The 19,783-nt window shown below is 38.1% G+C and overlaps 1 protein-coding gene across 1 annotated transcript in view; it reads left to right on the forward strand.

Moving 5' to 3' along the window:
* The window catches only part of LOC124788421 (probable chitinase 10), a 231,877-nt gene extending 220,771 nt beyond the window's left edge, over positions 1-11,106 (forward strand). Inside the window, exons 43-46 of the mRNA XM_047255688.1 lie at positions 1,927-2,069; positions 5,260-5,445; positions 5,764-5,889; positions 9,689-11,106. Coding sequence (XP_047111644.1) covers positions 1,927-2,069; positions 5,260-5,445; positions 5,764-5,889; positions 9,689-9,847 — 614 coding nt within the window. The 3' untranslated portion in view covers positions 9,848-11,106. The remainder of the gene's footprint in view (positions 1-1,926; positions 2,070-5,259; positions 5,446-5,763; positions 5,890-9,688) is intronic.
* Positions 11,107-19,783: the final 8,677 nt, after the last annotated feature.

The following is a 19,783-nucleotide window of genomic DNA, read 5'->3' on the forward strand; positions in this document are numbered from 1 at the left end:
TCATTATGAAATGAAAAACTTTATTTTTTACAAGCTAGGAAACTGAATTGTAAAATGATGGATGTGATATTCTTGGAGGAAGACATTATTTTCTAGATAACTGTTGTGATATTTTTGTGACTGAAGGTGTGTATTTACTTGGACTTCACTTTGAATTGCTGGGTTTGGTACCTCACAACTGTTGGAACACTCATATCCTTGTCCTGTTTCTTCTCCATCATAAGACCCAGCCATTATTCCTCTACAGTGTGGTGGTATGTATTTCTGTTAAGTCGCCTTAGTATTATTGCATTACAGTATCGTGTAATGAGATTACAAGCAGTCCATCCTCCACTGGAATTACACCTTCATTATCAAGTGTGTAAATTTAAAGTATGTTTTCATGTAGCAGCTTAACATCATTCACAGTATAAATTGACTACTGCATATCATGTCTGTCATCAGTACTTGTACCTCACTACTGAACACATACTGTGTTCAGAGTTGCAATGCAGTGATACAAGTACACATTTCAGATAGTGAACATAATTATGTTCATGCTGAGGTATGTCCCTTGTGAGATTTTGCATAAATTTCTTCAGGTATTCTTACCATTTGACGAAAGCATGAAAGTATGTACAGGACCTTCGGCTATTATTGAGATGGCTTTGCCATCTCATCTCTAAGGAGGAAGTGATGCTGTGTCTATGGCCATTTCTGATCACTTCAGCAATGGCAATTGCACCTGTGTCTGGCAGGCTGCCAATATCCATTTATCCACCAGAACAGCATACATGCTGGTGATCCAGTACCAGCAGGGGCATGCTTCATATGTATATAACATTCTGAAACAACAACCAAAACATGATTGTTGTTGTCTACCATATCTCTTGCAGCCACCATGTGAGGCCCTAGTCTCAATGCCAACAGAGCAACAGGTATTACATAAAAAGTGAATAGGAGACCTGTTTTGTACAGAAACATCTTTTGGACCACTTTTGCAATGTGTACCATGTTTTTAGTGTGGTGGGCCTATGACCCACAAGAGGTTTCATTTGCTTTGTCAGATACTTGACTGCACTATAACAGGAGTCAGTTTATGGTGTTTATTCTTTATGTATATTTGGGAGACCACAAAGTTGTGTTGGTGTCAGTGCTCCAGAGTATAGCCTTCTTCTGAGAGTCTGTCTGCATCTGCTAGTGTAAAACTCTTCCTCACTTGATTCTGATGTTATGAAACTGTTGCTGGTATTGCCCCTCAACCAATTCCTCTTTTGTCCAAGAAGAAGGAACCCAAGGTTCTCAAAGCTGCAAGTGCTGTTATCTGGTTCTATTTGTTGCTATTGGCAGTATGTAGAGTCGCAGCTCCTGAGGGGGATATGAAATTGCTAGCACATGTGTCTTCTTAAGTGTATACACAAGCAAAGACAAGTGAAAAGATAACATCAGATATATGTAATAAGCATGATGTCCCAAATCTTTAGAGTCAAAAGTTATTGATAGACTAAAATATTCGTTTACAACCTTTGGCTTCTTATCTTAGAATACTCTGCTCAAATTACTCTACCACTGTACTTTTGACCCTATAGGTTTAGAACATCCTTTACAGCAGAAATAATCCTGAAAAGAAAGAAAATAACTAGTTTTCTGTCTCATACTCCTGATAAGATAGAACAGGAGCAGATGTGAAACTGGGACAGTGTAAAAGCTACAGCACAAGTTACAGTGTTACTCAATTCAGCTTTAAAAGAAGTTCAAGAACAGATTTACCTTTCTATTGTGTATAAACTGCTTAAGGATGAAATATAAAAGAATGCAGTTTCTCATTGTTTTTGTGTTGAAATCAACCACACTTCAGGTTTCTCATTAACTATAGCTTTTATTTTTGGTTATATGCTCTCTTCCTACAGGGTGTTGTTGACATTTATATTATTTTCTTCTTTACAGGCTATGATGTTCCTGTTCTGTCACAGTATTTTGATTACATCTCTGTGATGACTTATGATTTCCATGGCCATTGGGATAAGCAGACTGGTCATGTTGCTCCCCTGTATTATTACCCTGGAGATACTTATGATTATTTCAATGCTGTGAGTATTTTATGTCTAAAATGGTGTTACATAATGTCTTAAGATATAACTACATATCAGTGAGATTTGATAATAGTAAAAACTTTTAACTGTTTATTAGAGTCTTGTCTATATTTACTCTGAAAGAGATGTTACAGAAGTTGCAATCTGTGTAATGGAATGGTAACCAGTCACTACATAGTTGAGGCAATGAATACTCAAAAGGCATATAAGTGAAATTGAAATATTGCTAACATTTCACACCATGACCTTTTTCAAAACTAACTAACATAACACACACACACACACACACACACACACACACACACACACACACACACACTCACTCACACTCATACACTGTTTGCTTATGTGCCTGTTCACTGCTAAAAGCCTCAGCAATGTGGTGAGTGGTTACCTTTGTTCTTCCCATTATTTGCATTCCACCCAAGACATTTTCTAGTATTACACTAAAATTTACAGTCTCTTATTAGTGGTTCATACTGATCACAAAACATGAAAAATGTAAAGACTTACCTAACCCTTTCACTGCTGCAGGTATGCATACACGTCCGACTATGCTATTCCCCATGTGTAGACATGAATACATGTGCCATTTGGAGTTTCCTCCAGTGCTACAGGTGTCTGAATGCATCCTGAGCTACTAAACTCTCACTGCTGCAGATGACTTAGTTCCATAGCTTTGTGAATAAAAACGTTTTGAGTACTTATCATGCAACTAATATGCATCATTGCATGCTGTCATTCCCAAAAGAACTTCATTTCTATATCTTGAATCAGTTATGAGATATGATGATTTTTAGGACCACATGATTTGCGATGCACAAGGACGTGAATGGGAGCCTTGTGCGTGACTGTCCTTTGGGTATAAAGCCCAATGATTTGAGAACAAAATGAGATATTCTTCTGCTTTTGATTTTAAATAAAATTTTGATATGTTATCTACATTTCATTCACCGAAATGTATGCACTGAAATCAACCATCTACAAAGTTTACACAATGCATTTTTACCTCAGCAAAATCCTTAATATTTCACACAAAGTTTTACTTAATTGGCTGCAGCACAGTAAAAAAAATTAAGTCTTTTATGAAACAAAGATATCAGATTGAAGCAAAGATATCAGATTCTATGATGTGCAAAAATCAAATTTTTTCACTTAATAGTTTGTTAAAAACGGATGATAAGTATTTCATAGCAGCTGGCAAGTCCATATGGACGGACATGGGCATGTCACACCTGACTGTTAGTTGGATACAAACTGCAATAACTCATGAAAAAAATCAGATATCACTCTGCTCTCAATTATAAATAAAAATTCGGTGTCTTATGTGCATTTCATTCACTTCAATGTATGTGCTAAAATCAACCATACACAAAGTTTACACAATACATTTTTATCCCTGTGAACTCATTAAAATTTCATGCAATGTATTACTTAATTTGCCTTCGCACTTATAATTGTATGATGGGTAACAAAAAGAATTTCTGTTCTCTATTGAGTGAAGATATCAGACTATAATATGTGCAAAAATCAAATTTTCTCACCTAACAGTTTTTGTAAAATTGTGTGATAAATATTTCATATTGGCTGGATTGCCATCTCTCGACACAGGAACCAACATTTGGTAAGAAGCACAGCCATAACAAAAGCCACCTCATCACATAATGCAAAGAGCACATTTGCAGCAGTAATACGGTTCTACGTCTACATCCATACTCTGCAAGCCACCTGAGAACGTGTGGCGGAGGGTACCTTGAGTATCTCTATTGGTTCTCCCTTCTATTCCAGTCTCGTATTGTTCATGGAAAGAAAGATTGTCAGTATGCCTCTGTGTGGGCTCTAATCTGTCTGATTTCATCCTCATGGCCTCTTTGCAAGATATACATAGGAGGGAGCAATATACTGCTTGACTCCTCAGTGAAGGTATGTTCTCGAAACTTCAACAAAAGCCCATAATGAGCTACTGAGCATCTCTCTTGCAGAGTCTTCCACTAGAGTTTATCTATCATCTCTGCAACGCTTTTGCGATTACTAAATGATCCTGCAACAAAGTGCGCTGCTCTCTGTTGGATCTTCTCTATCTCTTGTATCAACCCTGTCTGGTACGGATCCCACACTGGTGAGCAGTATTCAAGCAGTGGGCAAACAAGTGTACTATAACCTACTTCCTTTGTTTTCGGACTGCATTTCCTTAGGATTCTTCCAATGAATCTCAGTCTGGCATCTGCTTTACCGATGATTAGTTTTATATGGTCATTCCATTTCAAATCACTCCTAATGCATACTCCCAGATAATTTATGGAATTAACTGCTTCCAGTTACTGACCTGCTATATTGTAGCTAAATGATAAAGGATATTTCTTTCTATGTATTTGCAACACATTACACTTGTATATATTGAGATTCACTTGCCATTCCCTGCACCATGCATCAATTCGTTGCTGATCCTCCTGCATTTCACTACAATTGTCCATTGTTACAAACTCTCGATATACTAACAGCATCATCTGAAAAGAGCCTCAGTGAACTTCCGATGCTATCCACAAGGTCATTTATATACATTGTGAATAGCAACAGTCCTACGACACTCCCCTGCGGCACACCTGAAATCACTGTTACTTCGGAAAACTTCTCTCCATTGAGAATGACGTGCTGCATTCTGTTATCTAGGAACTCTTCAATCCAATCACACAATTGGTCTGATAGTCCATATGCTCTTACTTTGTTAATTAAACTACTGTGGGGAACTGTATCAAGTGCGTTGCGGAAGTCAAGAAACACGGCATCTACCTGGGGTTAAAATATTTGGCAGATACATAAGGGGTTGTTAAAGAAGATACATAAACTGCTTACTTCACTTTTACAAATAAATATTAACCCATTATTATAAGAGGGAAAGGAAAAGAAATATCCATTGTTTTAAACATATGATGGGACAGTGACATGAAGCAGTTCAAAATAGAGTTATAAGAATAACATGTACAGGAAAGAAATTATGAAGGAGTAGAAGGAACACACAAACAAATCAGGAAAATGAAAATAGATTTGTGGAAACAGCTGCAGGATTGGCAGTGATTAAGCATAACAGAAATAGAATGAAACCTTAAATACTATAATGGACACAGTATAGAAACAGGCAGTAACAATTCACTCAGGTGTTCAAATTCTTTCCTTTCCTTTTTTGCAGAACTTCACAATGCATTACTGGATAGAGAAGGGAGCTGACAGGAAAAAGCTTATAATGGGTATGCCCATGTATGGACAGTCATTCTCACTGGCTGATGCTAAAAATCATGGTCTGAATGCTAAGTCATATGGCCCTGGTGAAGCTGGAGAGTTTACAAGGGCTGGTGGATTCATGGCGTATTATGAGGTAAGGAGCTCTACAAAGTGTGAGATTTCTTTGTTGCCCATGTTATTGGTGATTCATTAATACTGTTTAGGCAAATCAGCCACATTGACAGTTCTGTTTTAGTATGTCCCATTTTTCCTCTTTCAGTATATTTCATTTCTGCTTTGTGTTTTCCATTTCTTTAAAAAAAAAATATTTCTGTGTCATAGTGTAGAGGAAGATTGAGGTTTTCTTTGAAAACAGCAGACAGGACCAGATTTTCATAAGTCACTGCTACTTACATTTGACCTCATATCTCATGCAACTGGTGTATTTAATAACACCTACCATCTCTTACAGATATGTTATAATGTCAAGAGCAAAGGATGGACCACTGTACGAGATCCTGAAGGAAGAATTGGTCCATATGCATACCGTGGTAATCAGTGGGTTTCTTATGATGATGTGTCTGACATCAGAAGAAAGGTATGAGCTTTCATAATTACTGAATAAAACTTCACTAATGAATAACTTCAGATGTAATATGTGTTGCTACTAGATAACATTATTGCTTGATGATTAGACAACAAAGGAATTTGTGATCAGGAGGTACCAAGTTCTCTGAACTACTGAGGTGAGGACTGCCCCTCCAGCACACTCCAGTTCTTACAGTCCCGATGGCCTTAACTTCTGCTAGTTCTCTTCCCCTTCCCTTCCCTGTCATTTTCCATGTCAATCTTCTCCTAACCTTGTGCTTACCTCTCCCCCAAACTGCTCCCTCCCTTTAACTCATTTACCTTTTTCAGTCATCATTTTACTACTGTTGTTGAGAGCCAACTGTCTCCCTTTCCATCATTATCTCCCCACCCCATCCTTGCCCCAGACATCTTATTCCCATGAACTTGGCACATGCTTTTCTCCTCACACTCCTCTCACTCATAAACTAAACCCTGTGCTTTTGGTAAGGTTCATTTGCTGCTACCAGCAAGTGAACCTTAGCAAAAGCACAGGGTCTAGTTATAGGGCTGGTCCTGAAGAGACCAGCCTAATCCCCTGAAGCTGAACAGAATCAAAAATCTCACTGATCCATAAACCATTAATTTCTAATCTAACTGAGATTGTACAAAAGTGTTGCAAAACAATATGTATCCACCAAGACTTGTAACTAATACACTTCAAGAATTTTAGTGCCTTGAAGGACCTTGCCTTCAGGTTCCTTAGGTGTGGCAGCCAGCACTGAATCAATTATGAACCCCTAGAAACTTCACTATACGTTTAAAACTGAATGTAACGTACCTACCTCATTTGTAGGTCAAGAAAATGATAAATTCAACATACAAGTAACAAACACACACACACACACACACACACACACACACACTTAGCTGCTGAAAAACTAAAATCTGTATGAGCAGCCCCCTTTACCAACCTACTGTCTTCAAGCTGCACCTGACAAATCACTGCTGAGGTCTGCAAAAGAAACAAAAATACTACAAAATGGTCCAGAAATAAGGATCATAGCAAGGGCCCCTTCTCTGGGCACCATACTATTTGTGTCAATGACAAACAAGACCAGGCATAAAATACTGCATTCAGGGCCACCATTCTCCTGGTCAAATCTGTCAGACAGATAGTATCACAGACATCTTTTCTAAGTAAAAGAAAGTGCCTGTAAGCTCCATAAGAGAGCCTGTTATATAGTTGTTTCCAGCAGAATGAGGTTAACAGTGGCCAAGGAGCTTCCTGCTCTCTAGGATTTAGACTAGTCACAGTTTATCATTTGCTCCAGGATGCTTCTTATATACTTCAGTAATTATTGGAGCATGTTTGGTTCTTTCCAGGTTTGAGAACAGGACCAAAAAAGCCACTCTCCATTTTTTGGGAAGTTGTCCTGTCTGCCATATTTTAATAAACTGTTCTATAAGTGTTTTCTTTGATTACTTTCCAAGTTACTACAACATCTTTTACTTGTTTCTGCCATAACTGTGTTGCAATATCATGAGCTTCTAACAGTGCTGATTCCAATCAGTTCCTTTCCACAATCACATTAAGGCAACAGGATGCCACATAAAAGCTATTGGCTAGAGTAGTCTGAGCAAAATGCTGTGGACTTATGTGGGTAATGCCTTTGAGTGTTATTTGGAGACATAACCTCTTTTGGTATAGCTGTCCAAACAGCTTTATGGGCTTTCCAGAAATTGTTCTCATAAACTAATTGAGCTAATGAAATGATTTAATGAATTCAAAAATTTTTGCTATATCTCTTTATGCTCTCCTTAACTATACAGTGGCTTCTGGCCCATACCGCTCTAAAGACTGTTAGGTGCTCTGCAGTTAGTTGACATCGGAACCTGCACAGAGCCATCCACCTGACCTATGTTGCACAGCAGCACCCTTCATTCCACCAGGGCATAAGCAGTTTACTTAAGCAATCTAAAGACTAAAGGAATGGATGCGTCTGTGGCTTTGTGGTTCATCATCATAATGTGATCCACCCATTCCTGGATGCTGTCCTAATGTTCAGGCACAGCCATTCACTGTACAGTGTTCAGTTTTCCTTGTTGAGCAGCTTTTGAAAAGGGGCAAGTGGTCACTGGAGTGCAATTTGTCACCAAGTGGTGTCAGTAAGGGCATGAGAGAATATCAACAGATTGGTGCTGGAGTCTGTTCCCATAGCAGTACTGAGAAGCTTACTCCATCCAGTGTTTAGAATACATAATACTTCTGAAAACTGGAGGCTTTCAGTAGCACTACACCAGGGATAGGGGGTGACAGATCTCCAGAGCACATTACATACATTAAAGTATCCACAAAGAAAGAGCAATTGGGGAAGGCCCCTCGGTATGTAGACTGTTTGGAAATGCATCTCATTGTAAGAACTCGTAGCAGAAAGAAGTATTCCATATCTAGAGGCCTCAGGGTTTTATAAGAAAAAAGTGGAAGCAAAGTGGTGGATTCAAGTTTGTTTATAGAGATAGAAGGTATGTTTGAAAAGTATCTGCTTTACAGTTTTCCAAAAAGTGCAGTCTTGGAGAAACTGTCTTATACATGGAATGATCTCTAATTCTCCCCTGTCACAGGTTTTTCTTGACAGAGGTGACAATTTGTGTAATTTAAATTAAGGAAGGAGGGGTTGGGGCCAGTCTCAATATAACTGATTCTTTGAATAATGATTTTTCATGGTGACAGTTTTTTCATAGTTTTTAGGAGCTCCTTTTACATTGAGAAAATTGTGTAATATTCTTCAAAAAGGTATGTCTTATGAAATAACTGACTGTGTTAGGGGAAGATAAACAGTTTTTATTTTGTTTATCACAGAAGAGAAAAGCCTGTTTACTAGTTATGAAAACATAAACATCTCTTGCAGGACTTACAGACACACAAATTTTTTTTTAAATCAAATATTTTTAGTGAATTTATTCATTTGAGTGAACCCCTAAGGCAGGGTGAGTCACAGTACTCTATCATATCAACCCCTCTAGGGATGTGCTCTAGAAAGAACTTCTGATTGGTTTCAAGAATGATAGGAAAACATAAGTGAAAGTCAATGTCTTGGTTTGTCCTGGAGACATCCTGCAGTGGCCTAACCAGTTAAGGTGACTGCTCATGATTAGTTGAAGATCTGAATTCAAATATCATCATGGTTCAAATTTTTTCTTGTTATGACATATTATAAAAGAACACTGTCTGAAACCTAGTTATGAGTTGAGCCCTTTTTGTTTGTGTGCCTGTCTACCATTACACACACACACACACACACACACACACACACACACACACACACACACACACACATACTATTTGCTATCTTACCTATGGAATTAACATCCCATCTAATCTTCCCTTTGATCATTTCAGTATGAGCACTATACTGCCCCTCATTTCAGATAATTGTCACATATAAGTAATGCTTTACTTTCTGTTATACAACTTTATTTTGGGATGAGTGTAAGTTTCCCTTTTTCAGTTATTTGGGTTTCACAAAGTGTTTAAGTGATCATTCATTTTAATAACACTACATCTCATAGAAATATGAAATGCCAGAATCGTATGTCTCTGTTTGTAACATATTAAGCCTCACTGAGATGAAAGAAAAGAGAAAGAAAATGAAAATTAACAATAAAGTAGCAGTGCTAGTGATGTCACTGTATCAGCTAACATGTGTATAATATTGTGTTCAGGCCTATTAATTTCCATCAGTTAAGTGAAAATATTAATCTATACTCTTAACTTCTATTGTTTGATTATATTTGTATACTTTAAATATAATAATGTGTTTTCACAGACTCAGTTCATAAAAGAACTTGGACTTGGTGGTGGAATGATATGGGCTCTCGACCTTGATGACTTCCGCAATCGCTGTGGTTGTGGCACTTACCCACTGTTGCGTACAATTAATAGTGAACTTAGAGGTCTGACAGCAAACACACATGACTGCACATAAACTTAAGCCCTCTTGAATTATTATTTATTGTGAAACCATGTGGAACTGTGCCTGGACAAAACATTTGTGTGAGTGGAAGACTTAAGTGATGTGAATGTTAGTGATTTCAACAAAACTGAAAGTTTGTGTCCTACAGCTACCAGTTGCTGTAGCAGCAAGGTTAGCACATACAAATAAAATGAGACTGCATCAAGAGGAATTATCACACATATTTTCAAATTCTTTTAAACTTTTAAAGAAAATGAGAGCATGAGATTTGAAGGGGTGTTATCACAAAACATTTGTGATCAAACTCTGCTGTGCCATAACTTAGATTTAAAGGATTCAAAAACAACTGGAACATTTGTTTTATACCTTCACATGTCTTGCTTTTCCAGCAAATACTGTTAAAAATGTTGGAAATAAATGAATGCTCAATTTTAATGATTATTCATGCATGTTTCTTGCATTTTAAACTAGACAATGACATCGTACCTTAAAGTTTGTGATTCTACTTTGGTTGTGACAAGAAATGTCTCTGTCAAATATGTGAGAACTGTAATAATGGAGAACTGTGTTAAGTCTGTTCATGCATGTGACTTCATAGACACATAACAATGAAACAGGATTTAGTCACAACAAATAAACAGTGAAATTAATTGCTTCTTACAACATATGATCTATGAAACTGAACTGCTTAATTGCCAAGTTATTTACATAGATATATCTCAAAGGACATTTTACATGCTCTACATTCTTTAAATCCTGTTAAAATTGTAAACTAAGATTTCATGTTTCTGTTGCAAAGGATATGCATATTTTAGCATGATGAATGAAGTCACGTTGAATCCATTCCCAGTACTGTTTACTACTTACAATACATTTTTGTGTTTTAAAATGTATTTGAGGTATTACACAACATACTACCTTCTGTAAATTTTATTTCACAGTATTTCATGAGCTGGTCTTAATTTTGTTTTTCAATTAGTAGCTTTATTAAAGAACTAGCTCAGCCATTTCTGCGAATTGTCTGTGATACTGAGAAGATGTCCAGATGTATGGTTCTGTGCAAAGATGTTAAATTGTTACATTATGTATGGAAGATAAACTGATGGAAATTTGTAAGTGTATATTTAAACAAAACCAGTTTTAAAGTATAGAACACTCATATTTGGCATGAAATTGTATGTTCTGATGCAATCTGGAGCTACTATGCAAAGGACTGCCTCCCATGTCCTTAAGGTAGAGACTGGATGTAAAATTATGTCAATAAAACTGATTCTTCCACAGCTGATGTTATTTACTTCAGTACTAACTGTCTACACACTGATTTTTTATTCAAGTAAATAAAAACTTTAGAATCAATATACCATTGCTTAAAAAATTTTAATTTTTTGGGGACAGACCAGCTAGTCCTTTAAGTAGAAATGCTAAATGATGAAGAGGCACATATGAAGCAGTGACACACACCTATGGAAAGTGTGTGAAAGACAACAAAGCAAGAGCTATCAGAAATTGAAACCCTGGTGTGATTTTTTTGAATGAATTGTCAGTGCACCAATTTCATTTTGCTTTTTTTACCTATGTTGATAACAAGATATTTCATACATGTACATTCATTTAGTATGTAATTATCAGTGTCAACTCCTGCTACTTTTAAGACATTAATATAGTGTCCATTAATTAGAACTTCCGGGCTGAATTGCTGTGTTCCATATATATAACTACTTCTCTGTCCTGACGTTTCGTTGCCGGCTGCGGGCAACATCTTCTGAGGTGAGTCGGCGACTGGCTGCTAGGCGCTGGTGGTCCCACTTATATAGAGTGCTTAGATGGCACCACCACCACCACCACCACGGATTTTTATTGGTAAAGTTTTGGCCAAGTTTCAAGTGGAGACAATCTTTCGACCTACCAAGAAAACTAGTGAAACTTTAAGATCGGTGAAAGATGCACGACACCCCTTAGCTACCCCAGGTGTGTATAAAATTCCGTGTAGCTGTGGCATGGTTTACTTTGGAACAACTAAAAGGAGTGTTAATACCCACCTAACAGAACACAAAAGGAACTGTAGATTGGGATAGATTGAGAAATCAGCTGTAGCGGAACACGTTTTCAAAGACTGTGATCACAAAATAAAATTTAGTGAGACAAATGTGATAGCTAGGACCTCACATTATTATACTCGCATGTATAGAGAAGCTATAGAGATCTACAAGCATGGAAATAATTTTAATAGAAAAGAAGAAGGATTAAAACTAGACAAGATATGGCGTTCGACTTCGTACCAACGAAGTGACAATCGATTACCTGTAATCGAGAGAGATGGCACTAGCCAGAGATAATTTTAAAGTCGAAAGCACGTGACGAGTGGTGGCACCATCTAAGCGCTCTATATAAGTGGGACCACCGGCGCCTAGCAGCCAGTCGCCGACTCACCTCAGAAGATGTTGCCGGTAACGAAACGTCAGGAAGGAGAAGTACTTTTATATATGGACCATGGCAATTCAGCCCGGAAGTTAGTTAATGAAGATGCCGGCCATGAAAGCTTACATGCTATGATTAATATAGTGTGTCTGAAAACTGAAGATTGAGTAGATGAGGCCCTGACACTATGCATCCAGCTGCATCACAAAGAGTAACTATAAGCCGTTTCTTAAAAATGTACCAACCCTTCTGCAGTGCACTTTCTGAATCATTGGTTATGTAGTATGCAGATACATGTGTGTGGTGTTTATATTTTACTATATGCTTTACTACTACATGGAGTAAAGAAATGCATAACTAACATAACACATATAAGAAATGAAAGTCAACAGAATATACATAAATCATCTCACATCACGCTGTGCTGTATTACTAGACAGGAAACTGATTCTTGGTGCTCTTGTATTTTCCTTATGGCATTCTTCCAGAGAAGGTCACTTCTCCCACCACAAGCATTGCTTGCTCATTAGTTTATAGAAAGATTACACTTGGCTAAGACTGCATACCGTGATGTTTAATTATACTGAGAAAAGCTGTTTGCTTTGGAGCAGTTATATGCTTGAAGTACAGTTATCTTGGCTTTATGGGATAGCTTGCTGCTGATCCAAAACCTCTAATTCCAGTGCTTGTGCCACTGAACTTATTTCCATATTCTGTAGACACTTCTGCATGTGGACTGTCTAATATAATTAATACACCAATGACAGTGCCACCAATGTGGAGTTACTAAACACAGTTTTCTGCAGTTTCTTCATCAAAGAAGACACAGTAAATATTCCAGAATCGGAATCAGTAACAGCTGCCAACAGTAGTAACTTAGAATCAGTTAACTTCAGTGAGGGGAAGCAATATAAATTTCTATATAAAGGCCAGTATTCTAATCCAGATTGTACACCAGTTTAGTTCCTGTCAGACCATGCTGATACAATAGATCCATATTTAACAATCATGCTTGATAAAAAAATCATCTGTACCTAAGGACCACAAAGATGCACAGGTCATACTAACACACAAGAGATGAAATGGAAGTAATCTGCTGAATTATTCTATGTTGTCAGCAGGAATCTATGCTTTTCAAAGTACTGTTAAATTTAAATAATTTGGTGAAACACTTAGCTTCAAAATTTTCATATTTATAAAAAGGCATTTTTTACAACTCATTCCAAGAGTAAAGACTGAAAGCATAAATTTGCTAACTGGAAGAATACACTGCACTCTACATGGGCTGTACGAACGTGGCAACAGCAAGTGTTCTACCATCTGAAGTATTAAACCAATCAAAACTGTATACAAGCCAGAAATGTCACCAGCACACATAACATGTCAAGAAAACAAACCAAGAGAGAGAGATATTCTTAAACAAACAACATCTATCTGTGGCAGAATGCAACAGGTCTCGCATCTAAACTAGTGGAGATACAAATGATCTGAGTCCGTAGACACCTTTTTTTGCCTTAGGCACCAGTCTCTCTCTCCAATACACATAGCACAGGTGCACTGTGCTGACAGCTGCTGTAATGAGTTCACTGACCACCAGCATTGTTGGCTCCACATTCTTCATGGCGATGGCATTATCGGTAGGCATGGATAGCAGGTCATTACCTTTCAAGAAGTTATTGCTTTTTAGAAAGCTTAGATGTTGGAGTAATCACAGTGCACTTCATGTCAACCTTTTGTTGAATTATAATTCAAGTATTAAATATGTAAATGGCATTTCAAATCAAAAGTCTAAAGCTCACTTGGTTAACACAAGTATTGGACTATAATCATATCCCGAATTTTTTAACAAAGGTTTTATGTCACCTTGTTGAATTTCAGACTCAGAGGGGTGGCTTGGGGCACTATCTAGCAACATAATTTCAGGGGATGGTAAGTTCTGCGATTTCAAATGTTTTTTAACAGCCAGAACAAATGCATCAGAAATAAATCTTTAAAGAAATTACCATTCATCTAAGCATTTTTTGAGCTTTGTAATAAACCATAAGTGATGACATGTTTATGTTTTTAAGTGTTTTGTTTCTTAAATCTGACAATTACAAATATCAATTTATGGTCACCACTTCCACTGCTGCATATTGAAATGGCCAGGCTGTCCTATGGTAGTGTTATGCCAGTGGCTGTTTCATTCATTGAGGTAAAGGGGTTGGTGAGGCAGCATTTCATAGTTTAGCACAGTCTTGTGTAACTGATGAGATACCAGTATACTTTCTGACACTTTTTTTTTCAAATCTTTCAACACAGTCCTTATCTGCATCATCATCATCACCTGAAATAGCAACATGCCTAAAGTTGCGATGATTTTTCCATCAATGAAGCCAACCTTCACATATTTCTAATTGGTTACTGGAGTAAAATCGACTGCTAACACTGGCATGCTGTTCAGCATGGAGCACAGACCAATGATCAGACACATGGTCAGATAATCCGAGGTCAGATAATTGAGCTTCTACTGTAAGCAGGATTAGAGGAAAGTGTAAGCAGGAACTTACTAGAACAGATGATTAGAGAGGTAGTTAACAAAATTTCAGACACATGTAGTACTCTTAAAAAAAAAAGCTGTACTGGGTGGGTATCAGACTTTTAGAAGAACTTTGACAGATAGACACCAAGCGTTCAAAGGCAAATGACAGGATTTAGTAACTCAGGAAAAAAAATTAGAAAATGGCAGGCTTCCAGAAACAAAGAGCTCAATTACATAGCAACGTTTCAGCAACAAAAAGTGAAACAGTCAGCTCTGATAGTTGAGGTTAGAAGAGAGCCAAGTAGTCACATACAGATTCAGATTCTTTATTAGTCATTCAGCATTGTTACATGCAATAGACTTCGTCAGTTCACTTAACCTATTAATTTTACAAAAAAAAATTTTACATATTTAAGTTGATATTGGGCATTTCTAAAAATTCTTCTAATGAATAGAATGGATTAGTTAACAAGCAGTTATGAACATTGTCTTTAAATAATTTGTCAGGCTTGATTGACCCATTTTTAGACAATTTGTTATATATTTTAATTGCCATATACTTATGACTATTGTTAGTTTTAGCTAATCTATTTTGTGGCACTATAAGTGAAGATGTAGACAGTTTGTTGAAAAGGTGAGTAAAATAGATGACAGAGAAGCCTCTACAGAATCCAGATGGCAAACAGTAGAACTCTAGGTGACAGAGGTGGAGTCTGGGCTCAGAGTTGAAATTTTTACGGTACATACATTCTAAGCTGAAGGGTCAAACTGAAACTGTCAACAGCCAGGATAACATGCACGTTAGTATTTTAAATGAGAAAATTGAAAAGGAAGAGAAAATTGTAACTGCTAATGATAACCAGTGTAAAAGTAGTGTTTTAAACTCTAGTGAATATTCAAAAGCAACTGCAGTAATTACAAAATGGAAGCACATTTAAAAAGTTTAGTGCTGCTTATAATACATGGTCTAATGCAAATACACTTTTTCGGTTTGCAGCTGGATCATGCTGTGTGAATCCCACAATATTTCGTCAGTACAACTGTTTGACATCTTCAGGTGGTGGCAAATACTGTTCTCACTACTACAAGGCATGACTGATGATAAAGGGACTGCGGTGTCAAAATTTATCAGGCCAGGAGCAGGCAATATGCATGCAAGGGAAGGTGCTCACAGTGGAGGAAAGCAGTGCTCTTAGTCCCCCTGCCAAGAGGTGCAAAGAGGCCTTCTGTGTGTGCACTGTGGGCAAATACTGTGCTTCCAGACACTCCTTTGGTTAAAAGCTGTATCAAATATCAGCAGTGTGCTGTGCTGAACCTTGAATTGGAAGTTCTTGGTTCTTTTGCTTTAATTTAATGGCATCCAATGCTGGATTCCAGTTGGCACTTACCTGAAAAACCTGCATCCCTGTTGATAAGATTGTTCTCTGTAAGGATACGTGTGGCCTCCTTAAGTATGAAGTCCCAAAAAGATGATGCTGAGGATAAAACTTCAGTCTTCTCATACAACATACAATACCCCACATCCAGGCAATGCTCCACTACTGCTGACTTAGCAGGTTGCCCCAGGCGTGTACAAAAGTTCTTGCACAGATCAGCATGTCTGCACAATATAAGATTCAGGTCACCGAAAAACATACGTCATGTCTCTTGAGGATTCTCTCTATTCCTGAAGACGTGCTGCCAAAATATGGCTAGAACACCATTTCAATGGGTGACTCTGCATCTTCATTTACTTCATTTACATCCCTGCTCTGAACTTGCTTAGAATGAATGCATGGTGTATCTATCAGAATAGCCATTCTGTTGGAACACCATTCTTAGGTGTTGTAGCTCATCAGGCAGACTGTCAGTATCTGAAACCACATGTGCTCTATGTACCAAAGAGCTTAATAAGACACTACCACATTGTGCAGGATGATAATAGCTTGTGGCCTGCAAGTATAACTCTGTATGAGTTGGTTTGCAGTAGACACTAGGTCCCAGTGAATCATTGGCTTTTCTTCTAACCATGACATCCAGGAATGGAAAGAGGCCATCTCTCTTTGCTTCCATGGTGAACTGTATATTCCGATGGAGTGAGTTCAGATGCTGGAGAAACATAAGTAAAGTGTATATTCCATGGTGCCACACCACAAATGTATTGTCTACATATTGCCAGAAGCAGGAAGGTTGGAGTTTTGCTGACTGTAATGCTTTTTCCTCAAAGTCTTCCATAAAATTGTTGGCCACTATGGGAGACAGGGCTTCCTATGGTGGCACCATCCACTTATTTAAAATGTTGGTTATTGAATAAGAAATAAGTGAGGTAAGCACATGTTTTAACAATCCCACAATGTCTTTCTCAAACTTGCTGCTTATAAGCTCTAACAAGTCCTGCAGACATACTTTTGTAAATAAAGGTGCAAAATCAAAGCTAACCAAAATGTCCAACAGTTGCAGCTTAAGTGTCTTCAGGAATCTTAGGAAGTCCTCTGAGTTCCAGATGTGATGGTCACATTTGCCTATGAGAGGTCTAAGCTGTGAAATAAGATACTTAGCCAGGAAACAGATAGGAACTCAAATGTTGCTCACTACTGGGGGAAGAGGAGATCCATCCTCACGTATCTTCAGTAGGCCAAACAATCTTGGGGGAAATGCAGTTTGTTGACGCAGGCCCTTAGTGACTTTGGTCACAATAGAACTCTTCTTGAAAAGGTCAAATGTTTTTCCCCGGATCTATCCTCTCTTACCTTGTGACAAGCAGGGTCACTGAGCAGTGCCTTTATCTTACAGTTGTATTCAGGTCATGAGAGAAGGGTAGTGGCATTCCCTGTGTTGGCAGGTGAAATGGTGAGGTCTTTGTCCACCTTCAAGTCTTGCAAAGACTTCCCTTCTGCTGAACTGATATTAAACTTTTTTGGTGTAGCTTGGGTTCAAATTCTGCAGGTGTCCCTTCTAATCTCTTCCAAAACTTCAGTGGGAGGTTTTAACATTGCCTGTTCTGCCTCAGCTATTGCATCTCAGATGGAATCTGTCTCAGTTGTCAGTGCATAGCTCAAATCTTTCTGTAGAACTGAAACTGTTGCATCATCCAGGATCCTATCCTCATGTCCTGATAAATTTCAGTGCTATCAAACAGCTATCAACAGTCATGTCTTGTAGCAGTGACAACAGCATCACCAATTGAAGATATCAGACAGTTGCATCAACAAAATATTATGGGATTTGCACAATATGATCCAGCAGCAAACCCGAGAAGTGTGTTTGCAACAGATCCATTGGAAAAGCAAAAGAAGTCACATGGTCTAATATCCCCATGAAAAGTTAGCTATATGGAAGAGACCCAGACACACAGAAAGGTTTCAGATTGCTTATCCCTGCCTAACAAAGAACTGAAGTACTCAGAAAACACAGTCAAATGTCAATGTAACTTCATACACTTTCAAATCATAGGCGAGTATGTAAGTAATTATAATTGCAATTCTCCATGATATAGAGAATAGCCACAAGAGTGCATTAGCGTTGTCCATGTGTACCAGGCCTGGTAGGGTGTATAAGAGGCAAGAACAGCATCAGGTGCTGAATGTTCACTGTGAAGGACATGGGAGATGCCAGGTAGATGTGTGAGATAGTGTTATCAGTACCTGACAAGAGTTTGAAGGGGACATCACAGTGGTTCTCCATTTGGCTGAGTGGTCAAATCGTGTAATGTACAGATTTGTGGGTCATTTGGAAGTGACAGTGACCTGATGTTGGACTGCATGGGAATATGAAGGCAGGCAAACTCATTTTCAAGGTTGAGGTCAACCACATCTGACCACAACAAAGGAGAATTTGCAGTATTATGCACCAAGCACATTGTAACCTCTTTACATCTGCACCTGCCATTTGAGAGCAATTAATGGGCTCCCTACAACATTCTATGTCATGTTGTGCCATTAGTCAGAGACTAGCAGCAGCAGACTAGGCAATTTTTGACCCTTTGCATAAGCTGCCATTAACACTGCTCCACAAATGACTGTATTTTGAATGGTGCCATGATTGGGAAGCATGGACTACTGATGAATGGCAGTGTGTTCAGTGATGATTGTGATCCTGCCCTACTGTACAACCCCAGATGATTACTATTGGGGAGTATGCTGGTGACCTAGGAAGAGGTCCCATTCTTTCAATGTATTGGAGAGGCACCACAGTTGCATTCCAGGGTCTTAGTATTGGGAGCCATTGGGTATGACTTCAGGTCATGACTGGTAGTAGTTGAGGGAACTCTATCAGCACAATGGTATGTCATGACATTCCACGTCCTCATGTGGCACTTCTCAGGCAATAGTATCATGGTGCCAGTTTTCAACAGGACAATGCTCTTCCAGACATGGCATAGGTCTCTAGGAACAGTATGCATGATGATGAGGTACTGTCAAGGCCAGCAAGTTCCCCAGATCAGTCCCCAATAGAACATTTGTGGGACCAGCTCAGGTAGTGTAGCTTCCCATCAAAGAGAATACAATGACTTTATGACACCGTTCTCAATAGAATCAGTGTATGCATTCAGACCACATGGGATGCAACCTTACACTGATAAGTGGGTCATACCGGCACATTCTTTGTAAGTTTTACTCAATCCTGGACTCACTAAAAAAATGTGACATTCTCTGTCAACTCATAAAGTTTCATTTCTTTCCTCCTCTCCTTTCACGTTTCATATTTTCTCTCTCTCTCTCTCTTTTCCAAGGCAGTGCATAATAATAAGTCTAAGATTTTGTAATCAGATTTTAAACTGCAAGAAACTTCCAGAGGTAGATGTGGAATCTGACCGTAATTTACTGGTAATGAATTGCAGACTAAAAATGATGATACTTCAGAAAGGTAGGAAATTAAGGAGGTAGACCTGGATAAACTGAAGGAGCTGAAAGTTGTTGAGGGTTTATGAGGAAATGTTAGGAAGTGGTTGACTGAAATAGGGGTAAATAACACAATTAAAAGAAAATGGATAACCTTGAGCTATGGAATAGTAACGGTAGCAGAAAATC

This window comes from Schistocerca piceifrons, chromosome 3 (genome assembly GCF_021461385.2).
Source record: "Schistocerca piceifrons isolate TAMUIC-IGC-003096 chromosome 3, iqSchPice1.1, whole genome shotgun sequence".
In the NCBI taxonomy this organism is placed as follows: domain Eukaryota; kingdom Metazoa; phylum Arthropoda; class Insecta; order Orthoptera; family Acrididae; genus Schistocerca; species Schistocerca piceifrons.